The following is a 14936-nucleotide window of genomic DNA, read 5'->3' on the forward strand; positions in this document are numbered from 1 at the left end:
GATCCTTAAAACCAATTGATAGATACTGAGTTGTCCCATGTCCAGATGAAGCAACTGAGGCTCAGAGAGGTTAAGCAGCTTGTTCAACATCACCCAGCTAATCAGTGGATAGGATGGCGTAGAACCCAGGTCTGCATGAGGACATAGCTCTCGCCCTTAATCCCGTGCTGCTGTTGGCTTCCTCTGCTGGGTCACTAGAATCACTGCCTTCTTTCCAGTGTCCACAGCATTAGTTTGGGTCCCTGTTGTTGGAGAAGCTCTCCCAGGTCTCCCTGTCAGTCTCTGTTCTCCCCCATCCTGATCTGAACTGCTCCACCAGGCTCTCCTTCTCAGTCAGCCACTTCCTGCTCCTCTGCTTCCCTTTGGAGTGGGATGTGCGAGCCTCCTTTCCCACACTTGTCATCCACTCCCCGCCAAGGACTCTGCCCTCTCTGAGCCTGGACAGTCTGCCACTCCTCTGATATTATGGCCCCTCCTGCCTCCACGGTGTCCTAACTCTGCTCAGCCCTTCTGACCCTCAGCCTGAGAGCAGCTTCTGCTAAAGTGCTCCTGCTGTGGTTGGATCGAGCTGTGAGCCTCACGGATGGGCACCCTGAGGCCCACATGGTTGAAGGTACAAACCCAAGCTCACACCACTAGTAAGAGGCTAAGCCCAGAGCAACTGCAGCCTTCTCACTTCCAGACTGAGTACACCCCAGATGTAGGGACCTCCCTGTCCATGGCATAATCCTCATAGGTCTTGCCGTGAAGCCACTGACTTCCATTTTGCCCAACTACAAACTTCCTCTGCCAGCTCTCACCCTTTCACATGCTCAGCACACTACCAAACACAGTAAGCACTCAATAAATGTTTACTGAATGCAAGGTAAGAGGTGGTTTCAAGATCAGGCCATGCCCACAGCCTGCAGGTTGGTCCACTTGCTTGGCCTTTCCCTATGGTGGTGGAGGAAGGGCTGGTCACAGGCTCTGGATGGCCGGTCCCTCAGGTCCCTGTGGGGAAGCAAAGGGGCTGGTGGCAGAAGGCTCACCAGCTCTAACCTGACAATCCCCTTCATCTTACCACCACCACTGGCTCTCCTGGCTTCAGCAGCAACTGTTCCACAGAGCCAGGGTGAAGGGTGTCAGACTCGCCATCAAAATGTGATGACTCTCCATCAAAATATGCCTTCCATGCTGGGGGAATTGGGGGTGGTGGCGGGGGGTGGGTAGAATGGACCGTCTCCTGGAAGGTTCCTGCTGAGGTGGATGGGTGTGTGTGTGTGTGCTGAGTCACTTCAGTTGTGTCCGACTCTTTGAGACCCATGGACTGTAGCCCGCCAGGCTCCTCTGTCCATGGGATTTTCTAGGCAAGAATACTGGAGTGCGTTGCCATTTCCTTTTCCAGGGGATCTTCCCAACCCAGGGATCGAACCCGTGTCTTTTATGTTGGCAGGCGGGTTCTTGACCACTAGCGCCATCTGGGAAGTCAAGGTGGGTCGGTGGAGTGAGTCAAAAGTGGCCACAGACTTAGGGAAGGCATCTGGTCTGCAAGCTCAGGGAGGGCGCCATCTGGTGGTCAAAGACAGTATTGCCTGAGAAGGAGGGGGCGGAATTTGCACTGTGTAACAGTCGGACACGACTGAGCGACTTCACGTTCACTTTTCACTTTCATGCATTGGAGAAGGAAATGGCAACCCACTCCAGTATTCTTGCCTGGAGAATCCCAGGGACGGGGGAGCCTGGTGGGCTACCGTCTATGGGGTCGCACAGAGTGGGACACGACTGAAGCGACTTAGCAGCAGCAGCAGCAACCCAGAAAAACGCTTCTTCCCTGGTGGCTCTGTGGTAAAGAATCTGCCTGTCAATGCAGAAGACGAGGGTTTAAGCCCTTGTCAGAAAGATCCAGGGGTCAGAAACATCCCCTGGAGAAAGAAATGGCAATCCACTCCAGCATTCTTGCTTGGGAAATCCCACGGACAGAGGAACCTGGTGGGCTAGAGTTGCGGGGTGTAGCCCAGGAGGGGGTCGCAAAAGAGTCTGACACAGCTCAGTGACTTAATAATAAACAACAACAGCCCAGTAAAAGACGTCCATGAGGGGTTGGCGGTCGGGGGAGAGGGGGCCGAAGGAAGGGAAAAGGGGAGAGACCTGGACAGCCACATATATGACAGATTTATTTTCTTTTTCAGATCTAAAAAATCTTCAAATCTTTTTTTCCAAAAAATGCAGTACTGGTTAATTAAGGTGATGGTGAGCGGTTTAACAGCCCTTGCAGAAATGCATCATGTGGAAAAAGGAACAGGGAACGGTTTCTGCACCAGGGTTGGTGCTGGGATTTGAGCCCAATCCAAGGGCAAGGGGGAGCCCGGGGTCCTCCCCAACTTGCCCAGTTAGGCTAACTGGGCAGACTAGTATTGGGATAGAGTTGACTACGTCTTGGTGGCTGAGGACAAGGACCAGGGTCCTGAGCAGCCCCCAACCCCAGTGTAGCCCTGTTCTGTGCTCAGTTCTACCCTGACCCTTCCTTTCCATGGCCGTTTTATCACCACAAACCCACAGGCTGTGATGAAGTCGGTTTATGGTGCTGACTGCAGCTGTTTTCCAGCCTAATCATTTATGAAGGCAACCCAGAGAAGGCGGGCAGGAGGAGGATTTACCACCGGGGAGGAGGCAAGGCAGGCTGTACCTTCCAAGCTGGTAATCATCCCAGTGGGACCCATCCTGCCTTTGCTTAATGGGGCAGGAGTCCTGGCTCTGCCTGTTCATTACTAAACAGATGTTCAGCGCGTTCTGGAACTCACGGGCCTCTCCTCAGAGAGCAGAGGGGTGGGGGTGGCCCTGGGCTGACAAGGTGCTGTATCAGTGATAGCTTCTCTGAGAGCCTCACAGCATGGGAGCCCCTGGGGTCACTGCTGGGGGATGACAGCATCTCCACCTGACTGATAAATGCTCAGCAGTGCGGCCAGCACTGGCCTGGATCACCCACTCACTTGCCTGCTCCCTACCACCGACTGAAGTAATGGCTCAGAGAGCTGCCCCACCCTACTCTGCAGGATGGCAGAGGGCTGAATAAGGCACCCCCTTTTCACCTGGGCTGACAGGAAGCTCGAAGGTAAATGTCCTGGAAGAAGTGACAGAACCAGAATGCAGCACCGTCCCACTGCAAGAGCCATGTCCCCTCCCCTCTGCTATACGACAGAGCGTCTCCCACCAAGGTCCTCTGTGGCCTGGACCGGGAGGGCACTTGAGTTCTTACAATACAGAATTTTCTGCAGCATGTGACCCTGTTGGCGATGGGCCCCCAACTTTCTGTTCCCTTAGCTTCTGGGGCACTGTACCAAACCTCTCTGAGAGATGTCTTTCTCTTCTGTGGCCCCAAATTGCTTCTGTTCTCCAGGAGTTCCTCCTTGCATCTCCTCCACTCCTAGTCTCACTTCCAACCATGCACACCTGATTTGCAGCCCACAGACTTCCGGGGAAGGGGGTGTGTGCATAGGCATGTCAGCATCTACCATCCCTCGGCTGCTCCTCCAGTGCGGGGCAGCAGCTGTCCAGGATACAGACCTCTCGCCTCTACCTCATCTCGACACACAAAGTCCAGCCAGCTCTGTCTCCGCAATACTCCTTAAATCTGGTGCCTCCTCTTTTCCAACACCCAGTGTACTAATTCAGGAGGCTCACACTCACGCTCTCCCCCCCCACAATCCCCAGACTACAAGTCTGAGCAGGTCATTCCTCACAGCAAAGCCCCTTCAGTGGCTCCCCTCGCCCTCAAGAGAGCAGCCACGCTCCTTCACGTGGGCCCCAAGCATGACCTCCCTGCCTGATCTCATGTGCTGCCAACACAACCGCCAGCCTGACCCTGATTGGCTGCCCTTCAGCACAGCCTGTGTGCTCCCCATCACTGTTCACGCTCTCCCTCCCACTTGGAATGCCCGTCCTGTCCTGCACTCTGCCAATCTGCCCTGGCTGACCCTCCCCCAGCCCACCCCAAGACCAACACCTCTGTCCCATGTTGCACTCCGAGAGGGGATATGGAGATTATCTGGGTCAACTCCCCAGTGAACTGTGAGGTCCCTGGGGCAGGGGCTGTGTCTTGGCCATCTCTGTGTCCCCAGCATCAGCCCAGCTCCCAGAGCTTGCACTGAGTGAGGACTGGCTGGGTTGGTCTGTATGGCCTCAGTGCAGTGTGAAATTTAACCTATTTCCTCCACTCTGCAGCAGGATGAAGAGCCCAACAAGAGAAAAGTTGTCTTTTGGCAGGATGTTAGCATATGGAAGGGGGTGTTTGGGGAGGGTCCCCTCAGAACAGCCACCCCCACTGCCCCAAGGCGCCCTTACCTTTCTCAGGGTCCTCCAGGCTTGAGCGGATGACCTCCGCTGCTTTATCCACCTCTTCGCTTTTGCAGACGTTGAGCTGGACAGTTCTTAAGCGATCACTCTTCATGCTGTCCAGCTCTTTGACCCCATCACTCCCTTTGTCCTGGGGAGAAGAGAGGAGCTGCCGCACCCGCCTCCTTCCCACCCAGCCTGCGGGATGAGGACCAGGGCCAAGGCAGGGAACTGCCCCCGGTCCCAACCAAAGCCTGGGGCTTGTGCACAGCGTATTAACAGCCGCAGAGGGTGGTCTTTGGGGCCCCACCTGGACCTGCTCCACCAGTAAATGGTTCTAGTCAACCCCTGAGCACAGTGGCACATCAAATGCCAAACTAAGTGCCTCAGACACAAGCCCCCAAAGCCCCCTGGCAGGATGCTGTCTCCCAGCAGAGGTCGCAAACCCAGTACGGACCGGGGCCAGGCATGTGGAGATCAGACAGTGGTGACAGTGGGGCTCAGGAACGGAGCACATGCCCTCTCACCCTGCCAGCTGTTGTCCATGTGGGTATGCAATCCCAGGGCTGCCAAACGCTTAGATTTTTAAGCTAGTAACTAGGATCTCCTAATGTTCCAAGGGTTAGAAAAATTACCCTTAAAAAAAAAAAGCCACTGCATGCCAAAGCACACCCACAGCTGCATGTGACCAGCAGGTTGCCAGTCAGTCACCTCTGCTCTAAACCAAGAGCCAGTCACACCAGCTTGACCAGAGCCAGGCTGCAACTGCAGTTGGGTCACGAACCAGGCTCTGTGCGCTCAGGTGCATCCCTTAAGAGGGGCCCAGTTTTTCCAGACACCGCTATTTCCAAGGGCATCGCCACCTGCACTGACCTTCTCAGGTTAATGGCATGAGGAACTCGCTTTAAAAAAAACCTTCCTAATGACAAAGCACTATGCAAATTCAAGTATTATTAAACAAGAGAAAAGTGTCACTCGCTCAGCACTCATGTCTTGGGCCTCTATCATGTTCAAGCACTGTGCTAATAACAGACGTGAAAATAAATAACAGCCTCTGTCCTCAAAGAGTCACATTTTAAGGAAGGAGGCAGATGTGTGAGCAGACAAGACTGGGCAACTATGCTGTGTGAAAGCTTGTGGGAGGCAGGAGGCTGCACAGAAAGTGGGGCGGGCAGGGAAGGGCCTCCAAAAGCAGTGCCAGTCGAGGACATGAACCAGAGGGGGGCCTGGGGACCAGGCACATCCTGAAAAGGACAACTCCGGTCCTACCACAAGCCACTGAAGGCACAGCAGAGGTAGAGGAAGTGGTGGGACGTGAGGCTGGAGCGTCAGGCAAGGGGCCTGCTTGCGGGCAGCGGTGAGCAGATGCAGGATCTGAATAAAGCATACATCATCTACTGTTTACTGTGCTTCACGCTGTGCTGTCTGAAATGCACTATCTCCCTAGTCCTCCTGTCCGTGGGCCTTTCTCAGTGGCCCACGGAACAGTGATGAATCTTAGGAGAGGACAGGAGTAGCCGCCAGAAGACGAAGGGACGGAGAGATGCCTCCCTGTTCCATGGACCACTGAGAAAAGTCACTCAGCCGAGGGCTGGCCTGGGCTCCATCTGGTACTGAACAAACATGCCCGGCAAGGCCAGAGCAGGGAGCGTGAGGATGGCTGTGGTGCAAAGTTCTCTACAAGATGGGCTGAGTGCCATCAGTGGTTTGAAACGGGAGGCCCCTAACCCCAGGCCTGAAGAACCCACATCATGAATGTCAGAGGGACCGAGGAGAGAAGGGGGAGGCTCTCTATCACGATGGTCCACCAGGGCTGGAGAGGACTGGAGAGGATAATCTCTCTGGAGAGGACTTGGGAGAACAGGATGGCAGGGGGCCCACTTGTCCTGTGCAGCCCGGAAAACAGAATCAGGGCAGGGAAGTCAAATTCAGCTCAAGACGAGGAGTGACTCTCACAGTCTGGAGATGGCATGGGCTACCCTGGAGGTGTTCAGACAATGAGGGTGGATGTGGGGTCTGTCTGGATGGGATGGGAGAACACGGTACAGAGAAAACTTAGGCATCAGGCAGGACATCAGGCTGACCCCCCTCTAATATCTCTTTCACCCCTAAACTGTCAACTTATCCAGGGAGCCTCCCTAGAGGCCCTGGAAGACTCAGAGGCATGGCTCCCTGAGCCTCTGCCCTGCCTGGCACCAGGAACATCAGATACATCAGAGTCACCACTGCACATAGCAGCAAGGGTGAGGCCTGGTTTGCCCAAGACTTGGCCCTGCGAACCCCTGGATGTGCCGGTCTTCCTAATCGGCATGGTGCTCCAGCTCCGGGGAACAGACAGGGGTGAGCGCCTACTGCCGTCCCCCCGGAGTCCACCAGAGAAGAACTGCCCAGACGCTGTCTTCAAGTCCAGAGGCTGGAGGGGCTGCCCACAGACACCTCTCTTTCCCACAGACGGCAGACGGGCATCAGGAAAACACCTATCTTGTTTTAATTCAGTCTTTGTATCAGGGCTCCTCAAAAGCCCCTGAGGATAGAGTCTGCATGGCCCAAGTCTCCGAGAGCCGCTGACGTCTGCTCCAATAGAACGATTCCAGCTGAGATGACCAGGCGCTGAGTGCTCTTCCTCCTCTGACCTCTGTTAACCCTGCTATCATCATGCAACAAACAACTCTAGAACCCCACTCCAGACCTCTCCCGTGCCTCTTGCTAGCATCAAGCCGACGCCCCTGCAGCCCCTGGGGGAGAACCCCACCCCACTCTGGGTTAGGGTGGCCCCCAATCCAGGTTAGGGTGCCCACAGGAACATAGTTTGGCTGCTTGACAGCTAAGAGCCTTCTCACAGAGAAAACCACAGCTTCCAGCTCAGCATTCAGGCCCCCAGGAGAGAAGCCTCCCCCGCTCCGCCCCCCCGCCCCACCATCCCACGCCATCCCACATCCTCATCAGCCTCTGAGCAGCCTCCACGTCTGGCTTCCCTGACTGTCGGTTGGCCTTCAGCTGTTCAAAGGAGCCTTTTCCCAACCCCCTCAGCCCACAGCCCGCAGCCCTTGGCAGTCTGTCCCCTTCTGGATCCTCCTGTCCCAGGACACAGGCTGCACTGTCCGGATCATTCCACCTCCTCGCTCCAGGGTTTCTGTGTGTGTCCACATCTGTCTTGCTGCTTAGGGACAAGCATTTGGTCCTTCAGCATTGGTGCCTGGGTAACCAGTTTCTTGATAAACCCATTTCTTATGTAATCCCTTTAAACTACATCTGTAAGCTATTTTTCCACCCCTGGATGAACATTCAGGCAGACTTGTAACTTTTTACCAGACTTGTCTGGTAACTTTTGCATTCATTCCCAGATTAACAGAGAACTTTTTTGTTTTGGCAGAGAGTCCGGTTCAGTCTACTGATCCACTAACTCCAGTACAGCCTGGCTTGAATGCCCAAACTTATATCCAGCTTAGAGCCTGCTTTGACCTGGGCCTGGCAGGGTAGGGTGTGGGAGTGGGGTACCAACTAGCAGGGCTGGAAGCTGTGCGTCTCACTATTTTCGAGCTCGTCCTTGTCTCCTGTTCCTTAATCTCTGACCCTTTCAGACTTGGATGTGGGGACTGGCCAATGAAAGGGTGAGACCATAGTCTTCTGGGGGGTGGGGGTGCCATCGTCGTCTGCTCCTGGTGCCCTGGGACAGCAGACGCACCAGAGATGGCCCTCCCTTCTTGGGACACTTTTGTGACTTCCACACAGATCCCTCCACGGGACCACTCCCTCCTCTACAGAGGTGTCTCCTCCCTCAGCCCAGGCTTCAGTGGGACGCCGCTTTGTCAGGGATCACACACAGCCTCTCAGGAGTCTCACTGCATCTCATACCCTTAAGGTGTCTCCAGGCAACTCTCCCACTGTCCACATCCAGGCAGCAGTGTCCTGGTTGGGTGGAAGGACAACCCTCTCTCATTGGGGCTATGTTCGCTCTGCTTCCAGATGAGCCACTCTGGCCTCATCTGGAGGCTTTTAGACTTGTTTTGGTAAACATTAACACACCATTTTGTGACCTCTAATCACCAAGGCACAAAAGGTAAGCTCTCCAAGTAAGCTCCCTGAAGCCCACCTCATTTTACTTGAGACTAGAGGGAAAATATACTCTAACTACCGTCTCTAAACTTCCAACCTCTTTTATATCAATTTATTACAACACTGAGGCAGGTCAGGGGCTAATCCCAGCAGAAAGGTTTCATGGTTTCTCAGCATTTTACTGTTAGGCAGCCTAGCACACCTCAAGGCAGAAGGTGAGGACACTTGGCACATGTTATCTGTGAGCATCTGTCACATATATTAGAAGCATGGAGACAAGAGGAGCAAGACTGGGGCACTGTAATATTACAAAATGAGCCAAAGGAGAAGCCAGCAAAGGGGATGAAGAAAAACCTAGAGAGCAGGGTGTCCATGAAACCAAGAAACAAAGCGTTATAAGCAAGAGTGGTTTGTTTAGTCAAAGCTGCTGATAATGGCCTGAGAAGTAACCAATGGATGTGCCAAGAGAGAGGCCGCTCGCATTCCCTGATAAAAGCCCGATCAGAGGCATTCTGAGCCCTGCCTTCACCATTAGAGGGAGTAGCCCTGGTATAGCTTTTATGGGGAGCAATCTGGTAGATGTGAATAAATTCTAAAATCTTTCCACCTAGCACTTTCACATCTAGAAATTTTTTCTAACAATCACTAATGAAAGCCTGCAAAGCCAGGTACAAGACTATTCACTGCGGCTTTGTTTGCACTGACAAAAGCGAGAAATAAAGGGCACAGATGGACTGCAGCTGCCATGGGGTTGCACAGAGTCGGACGTGACTGAGCTCGCACACCCAGGCGCACTCGGGCGGGGCAAGACAGTTGAAAGGAAAGGCTTTACTTTTTCATATCACACACTTCTATATTGTTTGAGTCTATTATGAATCTGTACTACTTTCAAAATTCAAAAGAAATAAACGTTGAAAGGACAAACTCTTCTCTGATCTGGAAATATGTTCAAACCATGACAATGCAAATTATTACCTGTGCTTGCTATGTTATTGAAATTTTTTACATTGCATGGATATTTTTTTATAGATATTAAACCTAGTGAAAAAAATTCCTTCCCAGGGTTCCTACTGCCTTCAAAATGAAGAAAAATGTTTCACCCACTGAACAGAGACAGTGAGTTGTTCTTAATACCCATTCTTCCCTTCTTCTGTAGCAGTAAAACCCCTAACTTCAAGCAGGGTACATATTGTTTCGGAATAACGACTACATTCACCAGCCTCCCTAGCAGGCAGGCAGGCCATGTGACTAAGCTCTGGCCAATAGAGAGAGAGCACAGGTGCCATAGGCGCAGCTTCTGGGTCATGACTCAAAGACCAGCAAGAGAAGCACTCACAGTAACTGCTGCTGCTGCTAAGTCGCTTCAGTCGTGTCCGACTCTGTGCGACCCCACAGACAGCAGCCCACCAGGCTCCCCCGGCCCTGGGATTCTCCAGGCAAGAACACTGGAGTGGGTTGCCATTTCCTTCTCCAATGCATGAAAGTGAAAAGTGAAAGTGAAGTCGATCAGTCGTGTCCGACTCTTAGCGACCCCATGGACTGCAGCCCACCAGGCTCCTCTGTCCGTGGGATTTTCCAGGCAAGAGTACTGGAGTGGGGTGCCATTGCCTTCTCCGACTCACAGTAAAAGAAATACAAATTACAACTATACTGAGATACAGTTCTCATTTATCAGACTGGCAAAAACCAAAAGTTTAAAGCATACTCTTATCGGTGAAAGTATGTAGAAACAGGTATTTTCATACATTACTGGTGGGAATGTAAAATTACACAACCCCTATGATAGGAAATTGGGGGATATCTTTTAAAATGATGACGTATTTCATTAACCCTTTGACTGAAGAGTCACCTCACTCCTAGGAATTTACCCTAAAGATAAACTTCCAACAATATGTGAAAAAAATACCTATTCACAAAGTTCTTCATTATCACATTATTGATAATTGCAAAATATTGGAAAAAACCTATATGTTAGTAAATATATAGGAACCTGTTGGAGTCCACTGTGGTCCACCCACACATGGAGCACTGCGATGCTGTTTAAAAAAAGTGAAAAAGATCTCTGTGAACTCACATGGGGGTGGTTTCCAAGATATATCAGTAAGTTTTTTAGGTAAAAATGAGTGCATACAGTATGCAAATGTTTATGAAGGTGGAAATGAAAGAATAGAGTAGAAAAAAATAGGAGGTGGTGGAGTAACATTACTTTGAGTTTACCTTTTTAAATAATTTTAGCTTTAGATCCTTGTTAATGTTTGCATCTTCTAAAACTAAATAAATCAAGAAGAATAGGGAGGAACAAAATACAAATAAATGAATCAAACTATTTTTCAAATAAATAATATAATAATGTATGTATATATGCTCAGTCTCTCAGTCGTGTCTGACTCTTTGTGACCCTATGAACTGCAGTCTGGCAGGCTCCTTTGTGGGATTTTCCAGGCAAGAATACTGGAGTGGATTGCCATTTCCTACTCCAATTTAATAATAATATTAATTAATCCAAGCAACTTTTAAACACAGTACTTTGTATACCTTTGATCAACAGATTAAAAAACACTTAAAGAAATCTTAGGCTACACTGTGGGGACCAGAGCAGGCTTCCCTTCAGGATAACCTGCTGTGGGAGCAGCTAAGAGAAGGTCCTGTACAGCTGCACCTTCAGATCTACTTTGGCAGGAATGCCATGGCCATGGCCATGTGTGCCTAGGCTGCTCTCAGCCAATGACCAAGCATGACAGGAAGCTACTGGGCCATTCCTGCCAGAGACAGGTCTCCTCTAACAAATAATCTTTGCCTTGGGACTCTCCATCATCCCAGCTGAGACTCTCAGACTGTTCTGCAGTCTGACCTCTGCCTACCTAATCCTCTTCCAATTTCTTTTCAAAGACCTGCATTGCAGTCTAAAGGACTTCCCTGACTCTTCCTCCTCCATTCTCTTTAGCCATTACAGGCATTTCCTAAATCAATTTCTTAGTACATCTAATCCTGTTTTGGCACCTGCTTCTCACAGGATACAAACGGACACAACAACTTAGTAGCTTTGCTGTTTGTAGTGTATGAATGTAGCAATTCTGAAGCATTTGTGTATGTATTGTAGGATTAATTAAATTAATTAATATATATCCACATAGTTGGGAGTCAGCATTCTAACTACAGGAAAAGAAGAAAGAAATATGGAATGAGGGGAGCAGGAAGAATGCTACTGTGATGAATTGGAATAAGTCAGGACAACCTTATGAACTGTGTGTGTGTGTGTGTGTGTGTGTAATATTTATAGGAAATGTATGTAGGAGATAGATACAGTATATGAACATATAAATGTGTATATGATTATATACACATTCCAGCTTTGGCCACTGAGGTGATCAAGGAGAAGCAATGCCCCATTAGCAACGATCACATCTAATACCCAGATGTTGGTGTCCAAATTCCACTAAAAGGAACCAGGTAAAAATACATCTACATGGAGACATGTATGTGAATATTCACAGCAACATTATTCATAAAGGCCAAAAGTCCAAACACTTTTATCCAAATATTTATCAATTAGTAAAATTTTAAATTTAGCATATGCCGTGCCTGCACGTTTAATTGTGTCTGACTCTTTGTGACCCTTTGGACTGTAGCCCGCCAGGCTGCTCTGTCCATTGGGTTTTCCAGGCAAGAATACCAGAGTGAGTTGCCATTTCATTCTCTAGAGGATCTTCCCAACCCAGGGACTGAACCTGCTTCTCCTGTGTCTCCTGCATTGCAGGCAGATTCTTTACCCGCTGACCATCAGGAAGCCCTTAATGTAGCATATTCATATACTAAAATACTAATCAGTAGTAAAAAGGGATGAACTACTGATACAGTCTACAATTGGATGAATCTCAAACACAGTATGCTAAGTAAAATAAACTTGGCACAAAAGACTATTTATTGTATGATTCTATTTATTTGAATAGTCCAAAAGGGCAAATTTAAAGAGACAGAAGTCAGTGGCTACCTAAGACTAGAGGGAGGAGTGGACAGGTGTGTAAATAATCAAAGAGGGAAATTTTTGAAAGCTGGAAATGTTCTAAAAATGGATGGTGGTAATGGTTGCATGACTGTCTCCTAATTACTTTTGCAACTTCATGTCCCAGTGCTTCCTTTCATGCCCCCTAAATTCTACTTTATGAGTCCCAGTGGAGCCTCATGCTTCCAAGCATATGGTTAGGTTATTCCTTCTGTCTGACTGGTTATTCCTCTCAAGTCTCCATTTATGATAGAATTATTCATTCTCCATGGCCCAGAACAAATGTCACCCCTTCTGTCATGCCAGGTTTAATCCTTGCCTTGCGTCTCCTCCGTCTCCTACATGCACAGGCAGGTTCTTAACCACTAGTGCCATGTGGGAAGCCCCCCTTCCTTCTATGTGTTCTCATTAAGCATTCTTTGCACGACACTGAGAACACTCTCCACTCTAATTCTTCCAGCTGTGTCTGTGCATGACGGTCCCATCACTGGACAATGCTCCTTGGGGACAGGGATCAGGTCTCACTCTTCTTCAGCATCTAACAAAGTGTCAGGCACATCATTAGCATTTGACAAATGAATGAATGAATGAAGCTATGAAGAACAAGGGACACTGAAGAGAATGGAAAAGATATCAGCTGTTTTAAGCAATAGATGAGCCAGTTGTTGGCAAAGCAATTGAAACCAACCACAAACACTGGCCCAGATTCTGGGCAGTACTGATATTAAATACACAGCTTGATGTAAGATTCTGGGAAGATGGCAGAGTAGGAAGCACCAGGAATCTGTCTCCTCACCCAGACAGTGCACTTGCAGACTCTGTCTGATGTAACTTGTCTGTTAGAATCTAGAATCTGTTAAGGCTTGCAACTTCCAGGAGAATGAGTGGATGGTAAACTGCAGTTGATTTTGGGCAATCTAACCACTTCTATTCAATATTACTGAATATTATTCTACATTACTGGAAGTTGTAGCAATTAGGCAAGAAAAATAAAGATATCCAAACTGGAAAAGAAGAAATAAAACTATTTGCTTGCAGAGGATATGATCTTACATGTAGAAAACCCTAAAGATGCCACAAAAATATAAGCCTGTTGGAACTTGAAAATGAATTCAACAAAGTAGCAGGACAAAAGTCAACACACAAAAATCAGGTGCATTTCTATACATAAACAATGACAACCTAAAAAGGAAATTACAAAAACAACTCCATTGACAATAGCATCAAAAAAGAATAAAATACTTAGGAATTAAATTAACCAAGAAGGTGAAAGACTTGCACTATGAAAACTACAAAACATTTATGAATGAAATGAAAGATAATAGAAATAAATGGAAACACATCCTGGGTTCATGAATCAGATGACTTAATATTGTTAAAACGTCTACTACTCAAAGCAATTTAAGATCTAATCGAATACCTGTCAAAATCTTAGTGATTTTTTTTTTTTACAGAAATAGAAAAACCCATCCTAAAATTCATAGGCAATCCCAAGGGATTCCAAATAGCCAAAACAATCTCAAAAAAAGTGAACAAAACTGGAGGACTCAGACTCACTGATTTTGAAACTTACTACAAAGCTACAAAATAGCCTAGTATTGGCATAAAGACAGACATATGGATCAATGGAATAAAATAGACAGCCCATAAATAAACCCTATGGTCAAATGATTTTTGACAAGGGTGCCTTGACCACTCAAATGGGAAAGGACAGTCTTTTCAACAAATGGTGCTGGGAAAACCAGATATCCACATGTAAAAGAATGAAATTGGACCCTTACCTAATACCATACACAAAAATTAATTCAAAATGGACCAAAAACCTGCACGTATGTAAGACCCAAAACAGTAAAACTCTTAGAAGAAAACATAGGGCAAAACTTCATGACACTGAATCTGGCAATGATTTCTTGGATATGACACCAAATGTGCAGGTAACAAAATTTAAAATAGGTAAATTGGACTTCATAAAAATTTTTAAATTTTGTATATCAAAAGACAGTATCCACAGAATAAAAAGGCAACCCATAGAGTGGGAGAAAATATTTACAAGTCACATATCTGGTAAGGACTTAATATCCAGAATATATAGAGAACTCCTAAGACAACAACAACAAAAATATTCCATTAAAAAAGGACTTCAATAGACATTTCTCCAAGGAAGATATATGAATGGCCAATAAGCACATCAAAAGATGCTCAACATCAAAATTTGTGAGGGAAACGCAAACCAAAACTATGACAAGGTATCACCTCACACCCTTTCAGTTCAGTTCATTTCAGTCGCTCAGTTGTGTCTGACTCTTTGTGACCCCATAAATAGCAGCACGCCAGGCCTCTCTGTCCATCACCAACTCCCAGAGTTCACCCAAACTCATGTCCATTGAGTTGGTGATGCCATCCAGCCATCTCATCCTCTGTCGTCCCCTTCCTCCTGCCCTCAATCCCTCCCAGCATCAGGGTCTTTTCCAATGAGTCAACTCTTCGCATGAGGTGGCCAGAGTATTGGAGTTTCAGCTTCAGCATCAGTCCTTCCAATGAACACCCAGGACTGATCTCCTTTAGG

At 48.3% G+C, this 14936-nt stretch overlaps 1 protein-coding gene across 1 annotated transcript in view; it reads right to left on the reverse strand.

Moving 5' to 3' along the window:
• BDH1 (3-hydroxybutyrate dehydrogenase, type 1) overlaps positions 1-14936 on the reverse strand; it is a 34592-nt gene that overhangs the window by 5546 nt on the left and 14110 nt on the right. Inside the window, 1 exon segment of the mRNA XM_010834383.1 lies at positions 4321-4462. Coding sequence (XP_010832685.1) covers positions 4321-4462 — 142 coding nt within the window.

This window comes from Bison bison, unplaced genomic scaffold (assembly GCF_000754665.1).
Source record: "Bison bison bison isolate TAMUID 2011002044 unplaced genomic scaffold, Bison_UMD1.0 scf7180017864032, whole genome shotgun sequence".
Classification (NCBI taxonomy): Eukaryota; Metazoa; Chordata; class Mammalia; order Artiodactyla; family Bovidae; genus Bison; species Bison bison.